We start from the raw sequence: 22061 nt of genomic DNA, 5'->3' as shown, positions 1-22061 counted from the left end.
TGAGAAGCTCCTGGGAAGCACAAGTTAAGGAACAGTTCACTGTCGGGGTCGTAGTTTGCCTCTTTAAAATTTGTGCTCTGGACCTAGCCGTGTGTTAAACATTTTATTTTGTCTGAGTTATACTTCCGTAATGGTAAAACGACGTTCAGAAATGCGGATTTTTCAATACAACTGTGACAAACTGTGATTTATTCTCAAATGAGCGTCCTTGTTTACATGTTGAACCGGAAGCGTTGGCGGTTAATTCCTCATTCTTTAAAATGTAATAGTTCCTGAAAAATAGTGGTTAAGATAGAATTATGGCCGGGCGCTGTGGCTCATGCCCGTAATCCCAGCACTTTGGGAGACTGAGGCAGGCAGATCGCTTGAGCCCAGGAGTTCAAAACTAGCCTCCGCAACGTGGCAAAACCCCATCTCTACGAAAAATACAAAAAAATTAGCCGGGCGTAGTGGCGCGTGTCTGTAGTCCCAGCTAGTCGGGAGGCTGAGGTGGGAGAATTGCCTGAACTCGGGAGGCGGAGGTTGCGGTGAGCCGAGATCGCGCCATTGCACTCCAGTCTGGGTAACAAGAGCGAAACTCCGTATCAAAAAAAAAAAAAAAAAGGAAAAAAAGAAAAGAAAAAAGGAAGAAAAAAAAAAGCCTTATTTTCAATCCTTTATTCCTTTATTTGGTGTTACTTAGGCTTGGGTTGTTGAAGCGTGGATACACTAATTAAATAAATAGATGAAAGTTACATGACAGTTCAACAGTGATTTTAGAGTGAAACAATGGTGTATACTGCCAAAAACGTATCTTCCTAATTGTCAGTCTCAAAAAAGAGATAGTTTCCAAAGTATTTTTAAACATATATGAGTTTTTGATATCTCATTTCCCTTTCCACATCCTCCCCTTTGTCTACTCAGTTTTAATGGTTTAAATACTTGGATCTCACACTCTAGAGTACACCTAAAGTTTTTGGTCTTAGCGGATTGTTTGTGAAGCTAACAGCACTTTGAACTTTACCACCCTACAAATAAAACCTGCCCTTTGATCTCTACCCTTAATTACATCGAGTTAGTTTTCCTTGTAGACAGACTGAAAATGGAAATAACGAGTTTAAAATAATTGGGCTACAGGTTTTTGACATGAGAAATAAAAGAAATGACATCTATATTTGTTTTTCTTCTGTAAAATTAGTTCCTCTTCTACCTGGCCTACAAACTACGTTCTTTTCTCTCTCTCTGTTTTGTTTATACTAATTAACCTTATCAAATCCCAGTTCAGTTTTCACTAAACCTTCTTTAGCATCTTGACCTTCCTTTCTGCAAGCTCCAATTACACTTTTCATTTATTTCCCTGGCTTTCTGGCACATATTAGGCGTTCAACAGATAATGGATTTCTTTAACTTTTCCCTTCATTTGTACTCAAAGTGAACTTTGCTCACTTTGTAGCTCACTAGATTTGAGCTAGTAAATTCACAGTCACATCAGATTTTTAAAAAAATTTAGTTTAGTTTTGGAGACAGGGTTTCCAGGCTGGAGTGCAGTGGCAACATTCATAGCTTACTGCAACCTCAAACTCCTGGGCTCAAGCCAGCCTCCCGAGTAGCTGGAACTACAGGTGCATGCCACCATGGCCAGATGTGTTTTGTTGTGTTATTTTGTTTTTTACTTTTTGCTAGAGATGGGATGTCTTGCTATGTTGCCTAGTCTGGATCCAATGGGCTAGCACAAGCAAGTACACATTGTCCATAGATTGTGACCTCCTTCTTTAAGAATCTCATGTGGGTGGGACATGGTGGCTCCTGGCCTCAAGCTGTCCTCCTGCCTCAGTCCCCCAAAATTCTCCATGAACACATTGGATCCAGATATTGGATTTAGTTTTTTTTAAATGGTAAACATCATCTAAGACTCACTAAAGCTAAATAGTTAACAAATATGCACCTGTGTATCAGGCCTCTTTCAATCTCAGAAAAAAAAAGTGCAGAAAAAATATCTCCAAATATGTTGCATTTATTCAGAAATGGGAAGAGAATATTAGAATTCCGGATGCACGAAATGGCAAGTCACAATTACATCCAGTGAGGGAAGGGTAAAGGAACCTTTTATTGGCAAAAAGGGCAAGTTCGCATAAAGCTGCTTGGAAACAGAAGCAAGAGTTCTCTTCAATAAACTAAGTTCATTGGTTCCAGAGGCTCAGGGTCAGAGTTGTCATCAGTGTGTTGGTGGAGATGCTGTTACTGGGCAAATGTTCTTTTAAGAGTATCTTATCTGAATTACTGCAGTCCTAAAGAATGATAAGCCTTGTCATAGAAATATATGTGTATGTCTGAAACCTGGCAGCTGTGCAAAGGAGGAGATGTGTGAAGGATGTGAAGGGATTTCTTGTGTTTTTAGAAAGTCTTCAGAAACAGTTTTATCTCAGACATACAAATATGAGCCCCTTCCTTCATGTCATTCTGGCCCTGTTTTGTTTGGGTCTGACAAAAGCGATTTCATCCTGGTATCTGCAACTTGCACTCCTCTAAGTGCTGCCTTTCTTCAGTGACACTCTTTGATTATGTCTTATAGATTTTGTTTCCGTGATTATTTACTGATGAATAACCACCTTTCCATTCTTAGTACTGCCGTATCAATTGAGACCTGCATTACTTTGCTCCTGAGGTATTGCTAAATTTACTAGGTCTTCTTGCTTCAATACATTTATTCATTCATTTAACAGGTCTTTTGTTTTTTGTTTTATGTTTTTTTTTTTGAGACAGGTTCACACTCTGTCCCCCAGGCCCTGAAAGTTCTGGAAAACCTCTGCAAAATTTTAATCGAGATAAAATTCAGATCTGATCAGAAAAGTTTCTTGTGGTCAGTAAAAAGATGACTTTGGAGGTAGAGCAAGCCTGAAAGCAGGTATGTCAGTTAGGAGGCTGTTGTAATAATCCACCATCCACACTGCAGTCAAATTAAATTTGTAGAGGGATATCCTGTCATAGAATCTTCAAGTTTTAAAGCTGAAATGTCATTTACAGATATTTTACTTCAATTCTCACATTTTACACAAAAGGGAATGGAATTAAGAGTAAAAGGACCCTATTTGACCATGACCTCATAGATAGTCAATGTTAGAATAAACAGGACTAGAACTCAAGTCTCAGATGCTGTATTTAATTTCTCCCAGAATCGTTTATGGATTTCCACTCTTTTTCACAAGTTAATTAAATACAGTTGGCCAAAGACTTGTCTCTTGCTCCCTTTGGAATCCATGTTATATTTAATATTACCTAGCAGGACAACTCACACCAGGACAGCCTCTGGTTTTTCAGTTCCTACTTAGCACCTGCCCCCAGTATATCTCTTTCTTGTGAGCTCACCTCTGCATTTTAAAATGTCTTTTGTTTTTTTGAGATGCAGTTTCACTATGTCACCCAGGCTGGAGTGCATGGTGCGATCTTGGCTCACTGCAACCTCCGCCTCCCCGGTTCAAGCGATTCTCCTGCTTCAGCCTCCTGAGTAGCTGGGATTACTGGCATCTGCCATTACGCCCAGCTAATTTTTGTATTTTTAGTAGAGTCGGGGTTTCGCCATGTCAGGCTGGTCTTGGACTCCTGACCTCAGGTGATCCACTCTCCTTGGCCTCCCAAAGTACCGGGAACAGGCATAAGCCACCATGCCTGGCCAAAATGTCATATTTTATCCAGCATATTTGGGTGTTCAACACAAGAGGAATTTTATCCTGTTCAAAATATTGCTATATGATTACTATTTAATGCCTATCTTCACCTCTAGATGATATGCTTCCTGGTTGCTGAGTCACTACTGTTATATACAAAGCAAAGCATAGTGTTTATATGCAGTAGGTACTCAATATATATTTGTAGAAAGAGTAAAAAGGCCGGGCGCAGTGGCTCAAGCCTGTAATCCCAGCACTTTGGGAGGCCAAGGCGGGTGGATCACGAGGTCAAGAGATTGAGACCATCCTGGTCAACATGGTGAAACCCCGTCTCTACTAATACAAAAAATTAGCTGGGCATGGTGGTGCGTGCCTGTAAGCCCAGCTACTCAGGAGGCTGAGGCAGGAGAATTGCCTGAACCCAGGGGGCGGAGGTTGCGGTGAGCCGAGATCGTGCCATTGCACTCCAGCCTGGGTAACGAGCGAAACTCCGTCTCAAAAAAAAAAAAAGAGTAAACAAGTATTACTTTCCATTTATCCATTTAGCAAATATTTGTGAAAGCATGCATTGTGCTAGAATAGAGCAGCCTTACATGCAATTAATATTGCTTGTGTTGGGATGAGTAGCCATTTGGGAGGGGAAAAAAGCTGAATTTTGCCCTCATTCCTGGAGAATAGTGACATAAATTTTAGGTGATTTCAAGATTTGAAATTAAAACTTTCAAAATACCACAGGAAAAACACATGTAACCTTTGAAGAATTTTGATGCGAAGCCTAAAGGCGGTAGTGCAACAAGTCAATACATTTAATACATAGATTTTAAAACTTTTTGCATGGTGCTGGTCTGAGTTCAGTGGATTGATGGCAACCAGTTACAGATTTATTTGTTCCTTCTGCACTCCCACTGCTTCGCTGACTAGTCTAAAAAATTAAAAAAACCTTTTTGAATGGAAAAATATACTATAAACATTTTTAAAATAAGAATCTGGGATGGTAGCAAAGAAAATAACATTGCCTCTAATATGAAGGTCAAAGGTGTATTATTTATACGTAAGTATTTATAAATATATAAACTCTAGATTAGCAATGCATTAAAGAAATTGGGCTGTGGACTCAAAAAAGTTCCCAGATAAAGATATATGTCTGGCTTATAGACATAGGAAATCATGGTCTGCCTCATCAGAAAATCAAATTGAATCTTGCTAAATGGGCTTTTAAAAATCAAATTGAGCCAGGTGCGGTGGCTCATGCCTGTAATCCCAGCACTTTGGGAGGCTGAGTTAGGTGGATTACTTGAGATCAGGAGTTCAAAACCAGCCTGGCCAACATGATGAAACCCCATTTCTACTAAAAATACAAAAATTAGCCAGGCATGGTGGCCGACACCTGTAATCCCAGATACTCGGGAGGCTGAGGCAGAAGAATAACTTGAGCCCAGGAGGCGGATGTTGCAGAGAGCCAAGATCACACCATTGCACTCCAGCCTGGGCAACAAGAGCAAACTCCGTCTCAAAAATAAATAAATAAAAATAAAATTGAAATAAGACATTATTTTTAGGCTAGCAAAAGGACAGATAGAAAAAAAATAATTGGTTCATACTGTTGGGAGATTGTGGGAAAACAGGTATTCGCCATGGGTATGAGTCTAAGTCTGAATTGTTACAGTTTCTACTGGGAACACTTTTTTTTTTTTTTTGAGGTGGAGTTTCACTCTTGTTGCCCAGGCTGGAGTGCAATGGCACAGTCTTGGCTCACCGCAACTTCCATCTCCCAGGTTCAAGTGGTTCTCCTGCCTCAGCCTCCCAAGTAGCTGGGATTACAGGCATGTGCCAGCACACCTGGCTAATTTTTGTATTTTTAGTAAGAACAGGGTTTCTCCATGTTGGTCAGTCTGGTCTCGAAGTTCTAACCTAAAGTGGTCCGCCTGCCTTGGCTTCCCAAAGTCTTGGGATTACAGGCATGAGCCACCGTACCCGGCGGGAACATTGTTAATATCTATAAAAGCTCATATTCTTGGCCGGGAGCGGTGGCTCACGCCTATAATCCCAGCACTTTGGGAGGCCGAGGCGGGTGGATCACGAGGTTAAGAGATCGAGACCATCCTGGTCAACAAGGTGACACCCGTCTCTACTAAAAATACAAAAATTAGCTGGGCATGGTGGTGCGCTCCTGTAATCCCAGCTACTCGGGAGGCTGAGGCAGGAGAATTGCTTGAACCCAGGAGGCGGAGGTTGCGGTGAGCCGAGATCGCGCCATTGCACTCCAGTCTGGGTAACAACAGTGAAACTCCGTCTCAAGAGAAAAAAAAAAAAAAAAAAGCTCATATTCTTTGGCCTAGCGGCTGTATTTCCAGAATTTCATAGCCATACTTTACTAATATCTGTATATATAGACATACTTTATAAAATCCTACTTTATAGACATACTTTATTATCTATATACCTGTAGATAGATATAATTTAAGTATGCAAAAAAAGATCATCCAAGAATGTTTCAGTTCATCTTAATTCCCTGTTGTGCTATGTATTCCTCTGTAACTTTTATATCCTTCTAATATTCTTTATGATCTATTTGTGAGAAACATTGAGTATGGTATGATTTTGTTGTGTAAATGAAAAGAGATAAATATATAAAAATATAAATACCAATATGTATATGCACACATATATATGTATACATGTGTGTGTGTCTGTAAAGCTCTTCAGAATTTTTCTTAAACATCCCTCAGCTGGGTGCAGTAGCTCACGCCTGTAATACCAGCACTTTGGAGGCTGAGGTGGGTGGATCACCTGAGGTCAGGAGTCAAGACCAGCCTCAACTAAATAATACAAAAATTAGCCTGGTGTGGTGACATGCGCCTGTAATCCTAGCTGCTTGGGAGGCTGAGGCAGGAGAATCACTTGAATCTGAGAGGCAGAGGTTGCAGTGAGCCCAGATCGCACCACTGCACTCCAGCCTGGGCAACAGAGTGAGTCTCTGTCTCAAAAAAAAAAAGAAGCAAAACCAAATTCCTAAAAACTGTTAACTTGTTGGTTTGGACAGGAAGACTGGGAAAATAGGGGTCTAGGGTTGGAGAAAGACTTAACTTTTAACAATATATTTAATATATGCATGTATGCATGTATGTATGTATGTTTTTTTTCCTTTTTCTGAGTCTCCTTTTCCAAAGTATGTTTTATTTAAAACATAATATGTACAGTTAATTAAAATATTAATATTTGCTAAAATAGATATGGCCAGACACTCACTATTAAACAATTGGGCTTATTTGAAGGGTTAATAATTATTAATAAAGGTCTAATTCTGGTCGGGCGGGGCGGATGACGCCAGCACTTTGGGAGGCCAAGGCAGGAAGATTACTTGAGGCCAGGAGTTTGAGACCAGCCTGGCCAACATGGCAAAACCCCATCTCTACTAAAAAGATAAAAATTAGCTGAGAATGGTGGCTCATGCCTGTAATCGCAGCTACCCGGGAGACTAAGGCAGAAGACTCGCTTAAGCCCTGGAGGTGGGGGTTGCAGTGAGCCAAGATGGCGCCACTGCACTCTAGCCTGGGTTACAGAGTGAGACTGTGTCTCAAAAACAAACAAACAAACAAACAAACCTAATTCGAACCAACTATACTGAAGTGTGCATATTGTAATAACCAAACATGCAAAACATGTATCTTAGACTCTGACTATGGCGAAATAGATTTTGTAAAGTTTAGAGGAAAGTATGATTCTATTTCTAAAGGTTCTGAAATTGAAGATAACTCAAGAGATAAAAAGTTTTTTTTTTTTTTTAACTTTTAGTTTCAAGGGTATTTGTACAGGTTGGTTCTACAGATAAATTGCATGTCACAGGGGTTTGTTACATGTATTATTTCATCACTCAGGTAATAAGCTTAAGTACCCAGTAGTACTTTAACAGTCCTCACCCTCCTCCCGCCTTCTATGCTCAAGTGGACCCTGCTGTCTGTTACTTTCTTTGTGTCCATGTGTATTCAGTGTTTAGCTCTCACTTATAAATGAGAACATGGTGTTTGGTTTTCTGTTCCCATGTTAGTTTGCTTAGGATAATAGTCTCCAGCTCCATCCATGTTGTTGCACAGGACATGATCTTGTTCTTTTCTATGGCTGTGTAGCATTCCATAGTGTATATGTACCACATTTTCTTTATCTAGTCTACTGTTCCCTAAAAAATTGCTATTTAGGTTGATTTAATGTCTTTGCTATTGTGAAGTGCTGCTGTGAACATACACATTCATGTGTCTTTAATGTGGAATGATTTATATTCTTTTGGGTATATATCCAGTAATGGGATTGCTAGATCAAATGGCAGTCTGTTTTAAGTTATCTAAGAAATCCCCAAACTGCTTTCCACAGTGCTGAACTAATTTACATTCCCATCAGCAGTGTGTACACCTAAGATGCAGGTTTTTTTTTTTTTTTTGAGACAGAGTGTTGCTCTGTCGCCCAGGCTGGAGTGCAGTGGTGCAATCTTGGCTCACTGCAACCTTGACCTCTGGGGTTCAAGTGATTCTCTTGCCTCAGCCTCCCGAATAAGCTGGGACTACAGGCGAGTGCCACCATGCCTGACTAATTTTTTGTATTTTTAGTAGAGATGGGGTTTCACGGTGTTAGCCAGGATGGTCTCAATCTCCTGACCTTGTGATCCACCCGCCTCGGCCTCCCAAAGTGCTGGGATTACAGGAGTGAGCCACCGCACCCAGCAGATGCAGGTTTTTAAATGATTAAATTCTGCATGGATGATCACAGATGATTGTAAGAATAATTGGAGAAAGAAAATTGGAGACATCTTGAATATTAGTGTCTTAACATGCATATTAATCCAATTGACTTAAAAAATAAGATCTATACTCTTTAGTGTTAGAATGCTTCAATCTTATATGTATATTACTTTTATTTTTTCAAAAGGAAAATATTAGTAGGGTTATCTGGGCAAGGACATTATGGCAGTTTTTTTTTCTTTTTCTTGTACTTCATTGTACGTTTTTTAAAAAAGAAAGAATCTAAACCCAAGAAATATCCTATTAGGGGAAAATGTGTTCTAAAAGAAGGAAAATTTCAAAGTCACATACAAAACAGAATTAAGAAACTGTAAGAAGACTACAGGATTAAGATAAAATCTCTTAGGCCAGGTGTGGTGGCTCATGCCTGTAATCCCAGCAGTTTGGGAGGCTGATGTGGGCAGATCACTTGGGGTCAGGAGTTTGAGACCAGCCTAGCCAACATGGTGAAACCCCGTCTCTACCAAATATATAAAAAATTAGCCAGGTGTGGTGGCATGTGCCTGCAGTCTCAGCAATTTGGGATGCTGAAGCAGGAGAAACCTTTGAACTCAGGAGGTAGAGGTTGCAGTGAGTCAAGATGGTGCCACTGCACTCCAGCCTGAGCAACAGAGCAAGACTCCATCTCAAAAAAAAAAAGAAAAAAGAAACCCATAAAACCTCTTGATAAACAGTGAGTTAAAATGAACTTTTAAAGCTGTGTTCTCAGTTTATTGAAAAAGAAATGGATGATTCCATTGTTTGGGATAGATGATGTCACATTATCTTAAAACTGAAAGGAAGTATGTACTTTTGCGATATCTCTATCAAGAAGAGTAATCTATAGACTAGAATAGACATTAAGCATTACTTAAGTATTCAGATAGTTTAAGATTGTTGGGCCAGGTGCTGTGGCTAACACCTGTAATCCCAGTACTTTGAGAGGCCCAGGCAGGTGGATCACCTGGTGTCAGGAGTTGGAGACCAGCCTGACCAACATGGAGAAACCCTATCTCTACTAAAAATACAAAATTAGCCTGGCGTGGTGGTGCATCCCTGTAATCCCAGCTGCTTGGGAGGCTGAGGCAGGAGAATTACTTGAACCCAGGTGGTAGAGTTTGCAGTGAGCCGAGAAAAAGATTGAACATAGTGCAACTAATTGCTTCTCATTTGTCTTTTTTTCTCTCTCTCCTAAATGAATACACTTTTTAGGCCCAAAGGATTATATATCAGGGTACTAAAAATATTTATGTAATTGATCTCAGAACCACTGTAATCTTTTAAATATTATGGAGACCAACCAGGAGAGGCCTGAGAAATTGTGGACAAATGTTAGATTAGCTTTTGAGAGGCAGATGCCTTTTGGAAACCACACATTAGTGACTGATATAAATTATAGGAAAGTTGTAGAAGCTTGACATTGGGTCTTGCCCAATGAGGCTTTAAAATAAAATATCTCTTCATTCCTATCACTAGGCCTTTTGTGCGTCTTCTACTCTAGTTACACAAAGTTGTTCACCTTACCCAAACTCTTGGCTCAAGCTCCTCCTTTCACCAGGCATTCTGCTCTATCAAGTGCTCCCTCAAAGGTCTCTCATATGTACCTCAAGCTGGAATTAATTTATCTTCTTTGGTCCTCTCATACTTCATGAGCACACCCATCATGAACACAGAATATTTTCCTTAGTTGTATACATGTTGGTGTACAAACGTTGAAGGAAGGGGTTTTGGAGATAATCCTGTTTTTCACAGTACATTAGATTAGAAAATTTTGGACTCATGTCGCGGCCGCGGAGACGTGAAGCTCTTGAGTCTCCTCCCGCTCCGGGTCGGCGCTCGCCTAGCTCTCCTCGCCCTTCGCCCCGGCCTCGGCCCCGCGCCCGCCATGGAGAAGACGGAGCTGATCCAGAAGGCCAAGCTGGCCGAGCAGGCCGAGCGCTACGACGACATGGCCACCTGCATGAAGGCAGTGACCGAGCAGGGCGCCGAGCTGTCCAACGAGGAGCGCAACCTGCTCTCCGTGGCCTACAAGAACGTGGTCGGGGGCCGCAGGTCCGCCTGGAGGGTCATCTCGAGCATCGAGCAGAAGACTGACACCTCCGACAACAAGTTGCAGCTGATTAAGGACTATCAGGAGAAAGTGGAGTCCGAGTTGAGATCCATCTGCACCACGCTCCTGGAGTTGTTGGATAAATACTTAATAGCCAATGCAACTAATCCAGAGAGTAAGGTCTTCTATCTGAAAATGAAGGGTGATTACTTCCGGTACCTTGCTGAAGTTGCATGTGGTGATGATCGAAAACTAAACGATAGATAATTCCCAAGGAGCTTACCAAGAGGCATTTGATATAAGCAAGAAGGAGATGCAACCCACACACCCAATCCGCCTGGGGCTTGCTCTTAACTTTTCTGTATTTTACTATGAGATTCTTAATAACCCAGAGCTTGCCTGCACGCTGGCTAAAACGGCTTTTGATGAGGCCATTGCTGAACTTGATACACTGAATGAAGACTCATACAAAGACAGCACTCTCATCATGCAGTTGCTTAGAGACAACCTAACACTTTGGACATCAGACAGTGCAGGAGAAGAATGTGATGCAGCAGAAGGGGCTGAAAACTAAATCCATACAGGGTGTCATCCTCTTTCCTTCAAGAAACCTTTTTACACATCTCCATTCCTTATTCCACTTGGATTTCCTATAGCAAAGAAACCCATTCATGTGTATGGAATCAACTGTTTATAGTCTTTTCACACTGCAGCTTTGGGAAAACTTCATTCCTTGATTTGTGTTTGTCTTGGCCTTCCTGGTGTGCAATTACTGCTGTAGAAAAGTATTAATAGCTTCATTTCATATAAACATAAGTAACTTCCAAACACTTATGTAGAGGACTAAAAATGTATTTGGTATTTAAGTAATCTGAACCAGTTCTGCAAGTGACTGTGTTTTGTATTACTGTGAAGATATGAAAATGTAGTTAATTAAAATTTGAAGAGTGTTCCACATAACTTCTTAATTTCTACATTTCCTCCCTTACTCTTTCGGGGGTTTCCTTCAATAAGCAACTTTTCCATGCTCTTAATGTATTCCTTTTTAGTAGGAATCCAGAAGTATTAGACTGAATGGAAAAGCACTTGCCGTTTCTGGCTAGGGGTAACAAATTGAAATGCGTCCTGTGTCACATAAGGAGGTCATGTGTATCTGTGGCAACAGGGAGTTTCCTTATTCACTCTTTATTTGCTGCTGTTTAAGTTGACAACCTACCTTCCCAATAAAAATTCACTTACACCTCCTGCCTTTGTAGTTCTGGTATTCACTTTACTATGTAATAGAAGTAGCATGTTGCTGCCAGAATACAAGCATTGCTTTTGGCAAATTAAAGTGCATGTCATTTCTTAATCCACCAGAAAGGGGAAATAAAGTACACAAGTCCAAGTCTAAAACTTTAGTACTTTTCCATGCAGATTTGTGCACATGTGAGAGGCTGTCCAGTTTGTCTAGTGATTGTTATTTAGAGAGTTGGACCACTATTGTGTGTTGCTAATCATTGACTGTAGTCCCAAAAAAGCCTTGTGAAAATGTTATGCCCTATGTAACAGCAGAGTAACATAAAATAAAATTACATTTTATAAACCATTTACTATGGCTTTGTAACAATTGCATACCTATATTTTAAGGGACAGGTGAATTTACTACTTTCTAGTTTATTGATACTTCCCTTTTATGTAAAATGTAGTAGTGATACCTATATTTCTGCATTGTGCATTGTGACACACTTGTCTAGGGATGCCTGGAAATGTATAAAATTGGACTGCATTTCTTAGAGTGTTTTTACTATAGATCAGTCTCATGGGCCAGCTCTTCTTCAGATGTAAATGATATCTAGTTAAGTGTTATATGGAATAAAGTGGACATTTTAAAACTAAAAAAAAAAAAATTTTGAGGGCAAGAAACAAGTTACATCCAGTTTATTTATTTATTTATTATTTGTATTTATTTTTTAGTTTTAAGGAGCAAGGAGTTTAATAGGCAAGAAAGAAGGGGGAAGAAAGAAAGAAGTAGCTCTGCTGTACAGGGACAGAGGGAGGGGAGCTCCAAAGCTGAGACACAGAAACCCTGTATCTAGTTTATAAATCTCTGACTCCCCTCCTTCCTTAATCATATAATGCAATGCCTAACTTAATGATTGGGTTGGGGTACCCCACTGGAACCCTGACATAATATACCTTAAAGAAGTGTTGTAATTCAATTAAGAGTTTATATGTAAAGATTTCTTGAATTGTTGCACCATGTGCTACATTTTATAAATCTAGTTAAATCTTTGATTTCAGAGCAGTTTTATCTGGAGGCATTATTTAGGCATCTTTCAGCAGAAATTCGTTTACTGGCATTTGTTTTTTTGCATTTGCTTTTCATTAGTTGTCACCAAATTATCTGGTCAAAGCAACATACACTGCACATTACTTGTTTATTACTTTAAATTCAGCCAATTACCTTTAAGAATTAAATACACTAAATGCCAAAGAATATCTTTTTTTTTTTCTGGAATGGTGTAGATGTATTTCTTGGAAGAGTGTGCCAAAAAAATAAATTTGAAAACGTACTATATTTAACAAAATAAAAGCAAACCCTACCGTTGATTCGCGATTATTACAGCTGATTTTAAGTTGTTTTGTACATTTATTCCAGTAGGTGTCACTGGTGAGTCGATTAAAAAAAATCCTTTCCCAAGTGTACGTTTTAATTAAAAGAAAGTAAAAGGTTTAATCAATAAAAGAGACTGAGAACATTCATTTCTTGAGAGTTCAAAATTAACGTATTTACTCAAAAAGAGACAGGGTCTCGCTATGTTGCCCAGGCTGGAGTGCAGTGGCTATTCACAGGCGCGATCCCACTACTGATCAGCACGGGAGTTTTGACCTGCTCCGTTTCCGACCTGGGCCGGTTCACCCCTCCTTAGGCAACCTGGTGGTCCCCCGCTCCCGGGAGGTCACCATATTGATGCCGAACTTAGTGCGGACACCCGATCGGCATAGCGCACTACAGCCCAGAACTCCTGGACTCAAGAGATCCTCCAGCCTCAGCCTCCCGAATAGCTGGGACTACAGACACGCGCCACCGCGTCCGGCGGTCTAGTAGCGGCGCAAAATAGCACTAGAAGCTGTGTTGTAGTGACGTCATCAACTGGGCCGGCGCACAACGCCTCCAAGATTTCATTTCCCTTCGCGAAATAACCTGACCACACTGCGCACGCGTTCCTTTGAGCATTGCATTCTGGGTAAACTGTCTCAAATTGAAGAGCGCATGCGTAGAGTAGCTCCTTCCTTTTCCCTCGTTGCCTTTCTGAGAGCAAGATGGGTCACCAGCAGCTGTACTGGAGCCACCCGCGAAAATTCGGCCAGGGTTCTCGCTCTTGGTGAGAAATAGCCCATGATTTTAGGGAAACGTTGCCCTAGGTCGCTGAGCTGCTTAAAATCTCAAGTAGAGGAGGCCACGGGCTGCACTAGGGAGCAGGCTGACTGGAAGCCGCTCGTGCCGCCATTACAGGCCTGTGCTGGGGCCGGGAAGTCCTGGGAAGCGGGTAGTGGCCGTCTGAGTGCAGAGTCTTGTAATTTCTGTGACCTGCAAAACTGCTGTCTCTTCTTTTTTTTTTACAGTCGAGTCTGTTCAAACCGGCACGGTTTGATCCGGAAATATGGTCTCAATATGTGCCGCCAGTGTTTCCGTCAGTACGCAAAGGATATAGGTTTCATTAAGGTAGGCGTCCGCGGGCGTACTGCATGTTGTTTCCGTTGGGGGAGAAGGTCGTGGTGGTTCTTAATTTTTTCTGCGGAAGACAACCGACAGATCTTCCCTCGGGTGGTAATTCTGAGCATTCGACCCAGAGCTTTTGTTCTTTTGTAGTTGGTAGCTGGTGACAGTGTTGATGGTTTGGGCAGTCACATTAATAGAATGGGGAGGTGAAGGACTTAGTCTTTCCTACCCCCTTTTTTACTTAGATAGCTTAGCCAGTTTTAGGTGCCATGTATTGTGTTGGGTGAAATTACTCACTTTACAGAAGCCACTAAAATTGTTTTACTTATCGGTCCTGAAAGTACCTGTAAGACAGAGTGAGTGCAGTAGTGTTCAAGTTTTGGCTTACTGCAACCCCTTGAACCCACAGTGGGTTCAAGCAATTCTCCTGCCACAGCGTCCGGAGTAGCTGGGATTATAGGCGCGAGTCACCACGCGCAGCAATACCTAGATATTTTCTAACCAAATATATGTATTAACCACTGACCGAAAAATGTTTGATAATGTCATATACTGGAATGAACTTGAGGTTTGGAGCCAGAAAGACATTGTTAAGATTCAGCAAACGAGGATCTGCCATTTAGTGGTTCTATCACTTGATCAAGTTAATGTTTATATGAGACTTTTGGCTTCTAAAAGTCATGTAAATTGTAGTTTGGTTTTTTTTTTAGGTGAGAAACGAATTTATAATTGGCTCTTGAGATAAAATCACCAGCTTTCTGATTCTTAATTATTTTGTATTGAATAGTACCTACTTGTTAAAAATAGATAATTTTTATGGTCGTGTTCTGTAATGATGTTATTTTTTTTTTTGAAACAGGATCTCACTGTGTTGCCCAGGCTGGAGTGCAGTGGCGCGATCTCAGCTCCCTGAAACCTCCCCGTCCCGAATTCAAGCGATTCTCCTGCCTTAGCCTCCCGAGTAGCTGGGATTATAGGCATCTGCCACCACGCGCGGCCTTTTATTTTTTGTGGAGATGGGTTTCACCATGTCGGCCAGGCTGGTCTTGTACTCCTGACCTCAGATGATCTGCCTGCCTTGGTCTCTCAAAGTGCTGGGATTACAGACGTGAGCCACCACGCCCTGTCTGTTGCAAATTGTTAATATGAATTCTGCAGTGCAACAGGGACAGAAAGTACCTGTAAACTCAGACTTGGTAGTGTTGAGCAAATACTTTATCAGTGTATGCTTCCTGTTAAAATTAGGAGGTTCACATTATTCATTTGGGAGGTAGTATATCACACCGAAGAAAATGGACCTTGGCCCACTCCCTAGATCTGTGTCCTAGATAAATTGTGGGCCAGGCGCAGTGCCTTACATCTGAAATCCCAGCACTTTGGGAGGTCGACGAGGTGGGTGGATCGCTTGAGTCCAGGATTTAAGCGACAAGCCTGGCCAACATGGTGAAAACCTGTGTCTACAAAAATTACCTTTGTATGATTGCCTGGGCCTGTGGTCTCAGCTACTCAGGAGGCTGAGGTGGGAGAATCACTTGAACCCAGGAGGCCGAGGCTGCAGTGAGTGGAGATGGCTCCACTGCATTCCAGTCTGGGAGACAGTGAGACTGTCTCAAAAAACAAAAATGAACTGTGTAATTTTAGTTGCCTGCTGAACAACTAACCCGTGCATTTCATAAAGATTTATTTAGTAGTGTTTTGTTTTGGGAAACATTTTGAGGAAAGAAGCGGGAATAGCATTACTAAAAATCATTCTAAAACATAGTTGATGTTTGTGGAGTACGCATTCAGTTAATATTTAAACTATGTAGATCCTGGTGTAGTTAGTTTGGGTGGGTCAAATGTCCATTTAAACATTCTATAATGAGCCAGTTTTTGTGAAAAGTAGAGATTTAAAGCATTTTGAAATAATTTCTTACCGGTTTTTTTTTTTTCAGTTGGACTAAATGATCTTCAAAGGATTGTCCAAGACATCTGCCATGAAAAACCATGATAGTTCTTTGTACATAAAATAAACAGTTTTAAAAACCCTTCAGTTTATGAGTCTTTTAATGTGACTGGAATAGTTAATTGGCTTTAGAAATATTATAAAAATTAATATTTTATTACTTTCTCAATAGACTTGTCTCAATGGCTTATTTTCCCTGAGTTATATAAAACTGTTCGTGCCAGTACACCGGTAAATGCCAGTTTTATTTTTATGCTTTGAAAAACATGTGGCAGTTTCATGCCTGTAATCCCAGCACTTCGGGAGCATAGAGTGGGAGGATTGCTTGAGCCCAGACCGACCCGGGCAACATGGTGAGACCTTGTCTCTATAGAATAAAGAAAATTTTAAAGAACTTTGTATGTGTGTATATGTAACACTTTTGAATAGATACAGGGTCTCAAGTCTGTCTGTGTGTGGTTATTTGTAGAGAAAAGCAGTCAGTTTGGAGCATTTGGAGGGGTTGTGCAGGTTGTAAAAGAAATAATGGTACTGAAAGACATTTACTGAGGGACCCAGTAAAAGGTGAAGTCTAGGTGTAATGTGGTTGCTTTAACCTTGGTAATGCAGGTGACAACATGAGATGGAATAAATGAAATTAGGTGAAAGTTCTTGGGACTTATCGTCTGGAAGCCTATTAAAAATGCCCTGTTGGAGTATACTCTGTGCCTCCTGAATTGGTCTGTTTGAGCAGGAGCCCCTATGTGATCCAAGTTTGAGAAGTACTGTTCTACCACTTGTGGACAACAATTGTACAAATGCTTGAGTTTCTGTATGCCAGACGCTGAATTCTGTAGTGAATGAAAAGTTCTCAATTGAATGTATACGCTGGTAGAGCGGCAATATGTGATAATGTGCATTATTTGAAGAAAAGCAGGGTAAAAGGTATATGTGCTGGATGAGGTCAGAGAAGAAAGCCATGCTTATTACATTTGGGTTATGAACTTAATAGGCAGAGGTTACAGCATAGTTTCTGTGGGGAAGAGAATTCCTGGATGAATTAGAGAAATAGCAAAGTTGTGGCTGAAGAGTAAGAAAGTTGGCCAGGGTCTGTATTACCCTTGTAGGTTATAGTTAGATATTGTGAGATGAGTATCCATTTGGAAACTTACTTTTGCAGAGGCGAGGTATTACTGTGCTGTCCGGCTTGGTCTGAATTTTTTTTTTTTTTAATTTATATTTAGACTGAGTCTTGCTCTGTTGCCCAGGCTGGAGTGCAGTGGCACAATCTTGGCTCACTGCAACCTCTGCCTCCCTGGTACAAGTGATTCTCCTGCCTCAGCCTGCCGGGTAGCTGGGATTACAGACGTCTGCCACCATCCCCGGCTAATTTTTTGTATTTTTAGTAGAGGTGGGGTTTCGCCATGTTGGCCATGCTGCTCTTGAACTCCTGACCTCAGGTGATCCACCTGCCTCAGCCTCCGAAAGTGCTAGGATTACAGGCGTGAGCCACCGCACCTGGCCGCCAAGTTTTTGAAAATAGAAGATTGAACACATTTCTAATATAATTCCCTTAGAAGGAGCTTGCAGAAGTTAGGGATACTGTAGCTTGAGTTTCATAAGCTTCATAGTAAATCCACCTATGCTAACCTTGAACCCCAGGAGTATGTGATGATAAATTACAGTTGGTGTTGGGGAAATGTCTAGGAAAGAGGTAGGTTTCAGTCTGGGTAAGGAGGTGACAAGAATACTGAGAGATGAGGTTGAAGGTGTAGAAAAGATTTATTGGTAATGGGATGAGCTGGTATTGCAGATAGGTTGGATGAGAAGCTGTGTCAGCTAAGCAACTGTAAAAAAAGTTTGGGAAGGCTAGGCATGGTGGTTCGTGCCTGTAATCCCAGCTACTAAGGACACTGAAGCAGGAAAATTGCTTGAACCCGGGAGGCAGAGGTGGTGGTGAGCCGAGATCACACCATCGCACTCCAGCCTGGGCAATGAGCGAAACTACGTCTCAAAAAAAAAAAAGTTTGGGAGATGATGAGAGAAGCTTACATATGTAGTGGTGAGTTAGGTCAATAAGGGTGTGAGATGTGTTTGATTTGGTTGTGAGAGTCTCTTGAATGAGCTGGGCTCTGGTCTAGTGTGATGGCCTGGTGTAAATTCTGTAAGAGATGTGCAGTGTCTTAGGTAATGGAAGGGAAACACTCCCTAGCCAGTCCTATCCCTGTGTGTACATGGTGGTAATGAGTGGGAAGGCTGCTGTGGATAGGTGGTCTGGCTTCTCTATTAGGGGTTGAATGATGCTTGATATTTTGTTTTAAAATTTGTTACGTGCCAGACATGCTAAGTGCTTTATGTACATTACCTTTCTCAAGTCTTAGAGTACTTTTTAGTAGATACTATCATTACATAGCTGAGGAAACTGAGGCCTAGAGATTAAGTAATTTCCCCAAGGTCTCCCAAAGAAAGAGACAAAACGACTGGAACTGGGTCTGTCTGACATCAGTGCTTATGCTCTTAATATCCACAACACACTTACTTGTAAGGTTAAAGGACTGTGCATCTCTTATCCCCAAAGATCACTTAGTTGCTTGAGGGCAGGAGTAAATGTTTCCTTTCATATTTGCATGCACAGCAAGCACATATAGCAAGATGCCTTGATTAATAGGTCCTCATTTGTTGGGGAATTTAAATTACCTAGTAAAAGTTCGATAAGTATTGATGGCAAAAGATGATAGGGGCTATAGGAGAGGCCCAAACAACCATTGGTACATAGAGGATATATTCTTCCTTTTTTAAAAATTTATTGTAGGGACAGGGTCTTGCAGTGTTGCCCAGGTTGGTTTTAAACTGCTGGCCTCTAGTGATCCTCCTGTCTTGGCCTCCCAGAGTGCTGGGTCTACACATGTGAGCCACCACTCTGGCAGAGGACATATTCTTAGGTTTAGGTTCTGTCTTAGTGTTTTTGGGCCACTGTAACAAAATCCAGTAGTCTGAGTGACTTAAATAGCACATTTATTTCTCACAGTTTTGGAGGCTGGGAAGTCCAAGATCAAGGTGCTGGTAGGTGCTTTCTCATTGTGTCCTTACATGGTGGTTAGGGCAAATGAGCTTTCTTGGCCTTATTTTATAAGAGCACTAATCCCATGAGGGTTGACCTCTCATGACCTAATCTCTTTCCAAAATGCCCTACCTCCTAGAACCCACAAGCTAGGGTTTCAACATGTGGATTTTATGGGGGACACAAACATTTTCGCTCTCGAATCTCCTTTAATACAACAACTCCCTGAGGTAGAGTCCCCATTTTACAAATGAGGTGACTGAGGCACAACGAATGAGTAACTTCTCCAAGATTGAATAGCTAGTAAGTGAGATTCAACCAGGTAGTATGTCTTGAAAACTGCTGTTATCTCTAAACGGTAAATGTTAAACAAAAAGTGAAAGCTGGCTGGGTGTGGTGGCTCACGCCTATAATCCCAGCATTTTGGACGGCCAAGGCGGGTAGATCATGAGGCCAGGAGTTCGAGACCAGCCTGGTCAACATGGTAAAACCCTGTTTCTGTTAAAAATACAAAAATTGAGTGTGGTGGCATGTGCCTGTAATCCCAGCTACTTGGGAGGCTGAGGGACGAGAATCACTTGAACCTGGGAAGCGGAGGTTGCAGTGAGTTGAGATCATGCCACTACACTCCAGCCTGGGAGACAGAGTGAGACCCTGTCTCAAAAAAAAACCCCAAAATGCAAAAAACAAAACAAAAGTGAAAGCTTTGGTAAATATTGGTAGTCAACAAAATTGTCGAAAGAAATAATTTGTAATAAAAAGTTAAAAATTGTAGTATGTGCTACAATTTTACTATGTTAAAAAACAAGTGCACAGGGAAAAGAAATCAGAAGGAAACGTCATTATATTAGTAGTGTTTGACTTTGGGTGATGTGATTTGTGATTTGATTTGTAGCAGTGTCTGATTAAGACTCATTTAGAGATTGAGTATCCAGAGACTGCAGTATATAATGTCCCTGGTACCAGTATTGCTAGTGAGGCTTCTGCTCCTCCTAAAACAGCTCATTCTATTTTTAGATTGCTTTGATAGTAAGTTTTTTTCTTAGATTGTTATGATTTCTACTGATTTTGACTGATACTCATTGATATTAATTCTATGTTGTCCTGTACACAATAAGCCTAATCTCTGCAAAAAAAAAAAAAAAAAAAAAAGGTTGTGGGGGCTAAATATTTAGGCATGAAGGCTCTCATGTTTTCCTAGTATAACCATCTCTGATTATTTCAACTGTTTCTCTAAGACATGATTTAGAGTGATCTTCGTTCTCCAAATTAATTCCACTCAATCTAGATCCTGACAGTGACATACCATGTTTCACAGGGCAGCCATGCAGTAAAAAATTATTAAATTTGGTTGGGCATCATTGCTTCTTCACTTTTTATGGGATCTCTTTTACCATTACAGAAAGAACTGAGCTCTCTTCCTTGGTGCTGCCTATGGAGGTGGCAGCCATCTCCTCCATCATGGCCACCCTCAGACCCCTCCTGAAGCCCAAGGTCATCAAAAAGAGGCCCAAAAAGTTCACTGGGCACCAGTCAGACTGACATGTCAAAATTAAGTGTAACTGGTGGAAACACAGAGGTATTGACAGCAGGGTTCATAGAAGGTTGAAGGGCCCGATCAATGCCCAACATTGGTTGTGGGAGCAACAAAAAGATAACGCACATACTGCCCAGTGGCTTCCGGAAGTTCCTGGTCCACAACATTAAGGAGCTGGAAGTACTGCTGGTGTGCAACAAATCTTAACTGTGCTGAGATCATTCATGATGTTCCCTGCAAAGCCATCTTAGAAAGAGCAGCCCAGGTGGTCATCAGAGGCACCAATGCCAGTGCCAGCCTGCACAGTGCAGAAAGTAAATAGACACTGAATGTTCTTGTTTTATTGGGATTTAAACAAAACCAATAAAACTGGAAAAACAAAAACAACAAAAAACAGAGATCCTGGTCTTTGGACAGCTGTTTGTGTGGCTAATGCCCCAACAGTTTTATTTTTTTAAATTTTATTTATTTATTGTTTTAGAGATGAAGTCTTGTTTTGTTGCCCAGGTTGGAATGCAGTGGCGCAATCTCAGCTCACTGCAACCTCCACCTCCCAGGTTCAAGCAATTCTCTTGCTTCAGCCTCTGGAGTGGCTGGGATTACAGGTGCCTGCTACCATGCCCAGCCAATTTTTGTAGAAATGGGGTTTCATCATGTTTGCCAGACCTCAAGGGATCCTCCCATCTCAGCCTCCCAAAGTGCTGGGATCATAGGCATGTATTAGCTCGTTTTCACACTGCTGATAAAGACATACCCAAGACTGGGAAAAAAATAGGTTTATTGGACTCACAGTTCCATGTGGCTGGGGATGCCTCACAATCATGGTGGAAGGTGAAAGGCACTTCTTACATGACAGTGGCAAGAGAGAAATGAGGAAGACATAAAAGCTTAAATCCCTTATAAAACCATCAGTTCCCATGATACGTATTCACTACCACGAGAAAGTATGGGGGAAACTGCCCCCATGATTCAATTATCTCCCACTGGGTCCCTCTCACAACATGTGGGGATTATGGGAGTACCATTCAAGATGAGATTTGGGTGGGGACACAGAGCCAGATTGTATCAAGGCATGAGCCACTGTGCCCGGCCTCTGACAGTTTTAAAGCAGCCTGCTTGCTTGCATAACCTCTGCTAGGACATCATTCTTAAAAACTATCTTTGGGCTGGGCATGGCGGCTCATGCCTGTAATCCCAGCACTTTGGGAGGCTGAGGTGGGTGGATCACCTGAGGTCAGAAGTTCAAGACCTGCCTGATCAACATGGAGAAACCCTGTCTCTACTAAAAATACAAAATTACCTGGGAATGGTGGCACATGACAGCTACTTGGGAGTCTGAGGCAGGAGAATTGCAGTGAGCCAAGATC

At 41.3% G+C, this 22061-nt stretch overlaps 2 protein-coding genes across 2 annotated transcripts; both read left to right on the top strand.

Moving 5' to 3' along the window:
• Window positions 1-10182: 10182 nt before the first annotated feature.
• On the top strand, window positions 10183-11411 carry LOC135270399 (14-3-3 protein theta-like). The gene is given in 2 exon segments (XM_064365731.1): window positions 10183-10721; window positions 10723-11411. Coding segments are annotated over 2 exon segments (738 nt in total). The 5' UTR covers window positions 10183-10301; the 3' UTR covers window positions 11041-11411.
• A 2303-nt stretch (window positions 11412-13714) lies between these two features.
• On the top strand, window positions 13715-16204 carry RPS29 (ribosomal protein S29). The gene is made up of 3 exons (XM_021668187.2): window positions 13715-13834; window positions 14076-14175; window positions 16107-16204. The coding sequence occupies exons 1-3, from the start codon at window positions 13773-13775 to the stop codon at window positions 16113-16115; spliced, it is 171 nt and encodes a 56-aa protein (XP_021523862.1). The 5' UTR covers window positions 13715-13772; the 3' UTR covers window positions 16116-16204.
• Window positions 16205-22061: the final 5857 nt, after the last annotated feature.

This window comes from Aotus nancymaae, unplaced genomic scaffold (genome assembly GCF_030222135.1).
Source record: "Aotus nancymaae isolate 86718 unplaced genomic scaffold, 86718_ANA_hifiasm-v0.15.2.pri h1tg000062l, whole genome shotgun sequence".
NCBI lineage: Eukaryota > Metazoa > Chordata > Mammalia > Primates > Aotidae > Aotus > Aotus nancymaae.
This window is presented reverse-complemented; position numbering and strand designations above follow the sequence as displayed.

Excerpts from the sequence above, each read along its gene's own strand:
- RPS29 (XM_021668187.2), top strand. The coding sequence starts at position 13,773 with ATGGGTCACCAGCAGCTGTACTGGAGCCACCCGCGAAAATTCGGCCAG. Across the intron at positions 13,835-14,075 it reads GGCCAGGGTTCTCGCTCTTG|TCGAGTCTGTTCAAACCGGC; the intron begins GTGAGAAATAGC and ends TTTTTTTTACAG.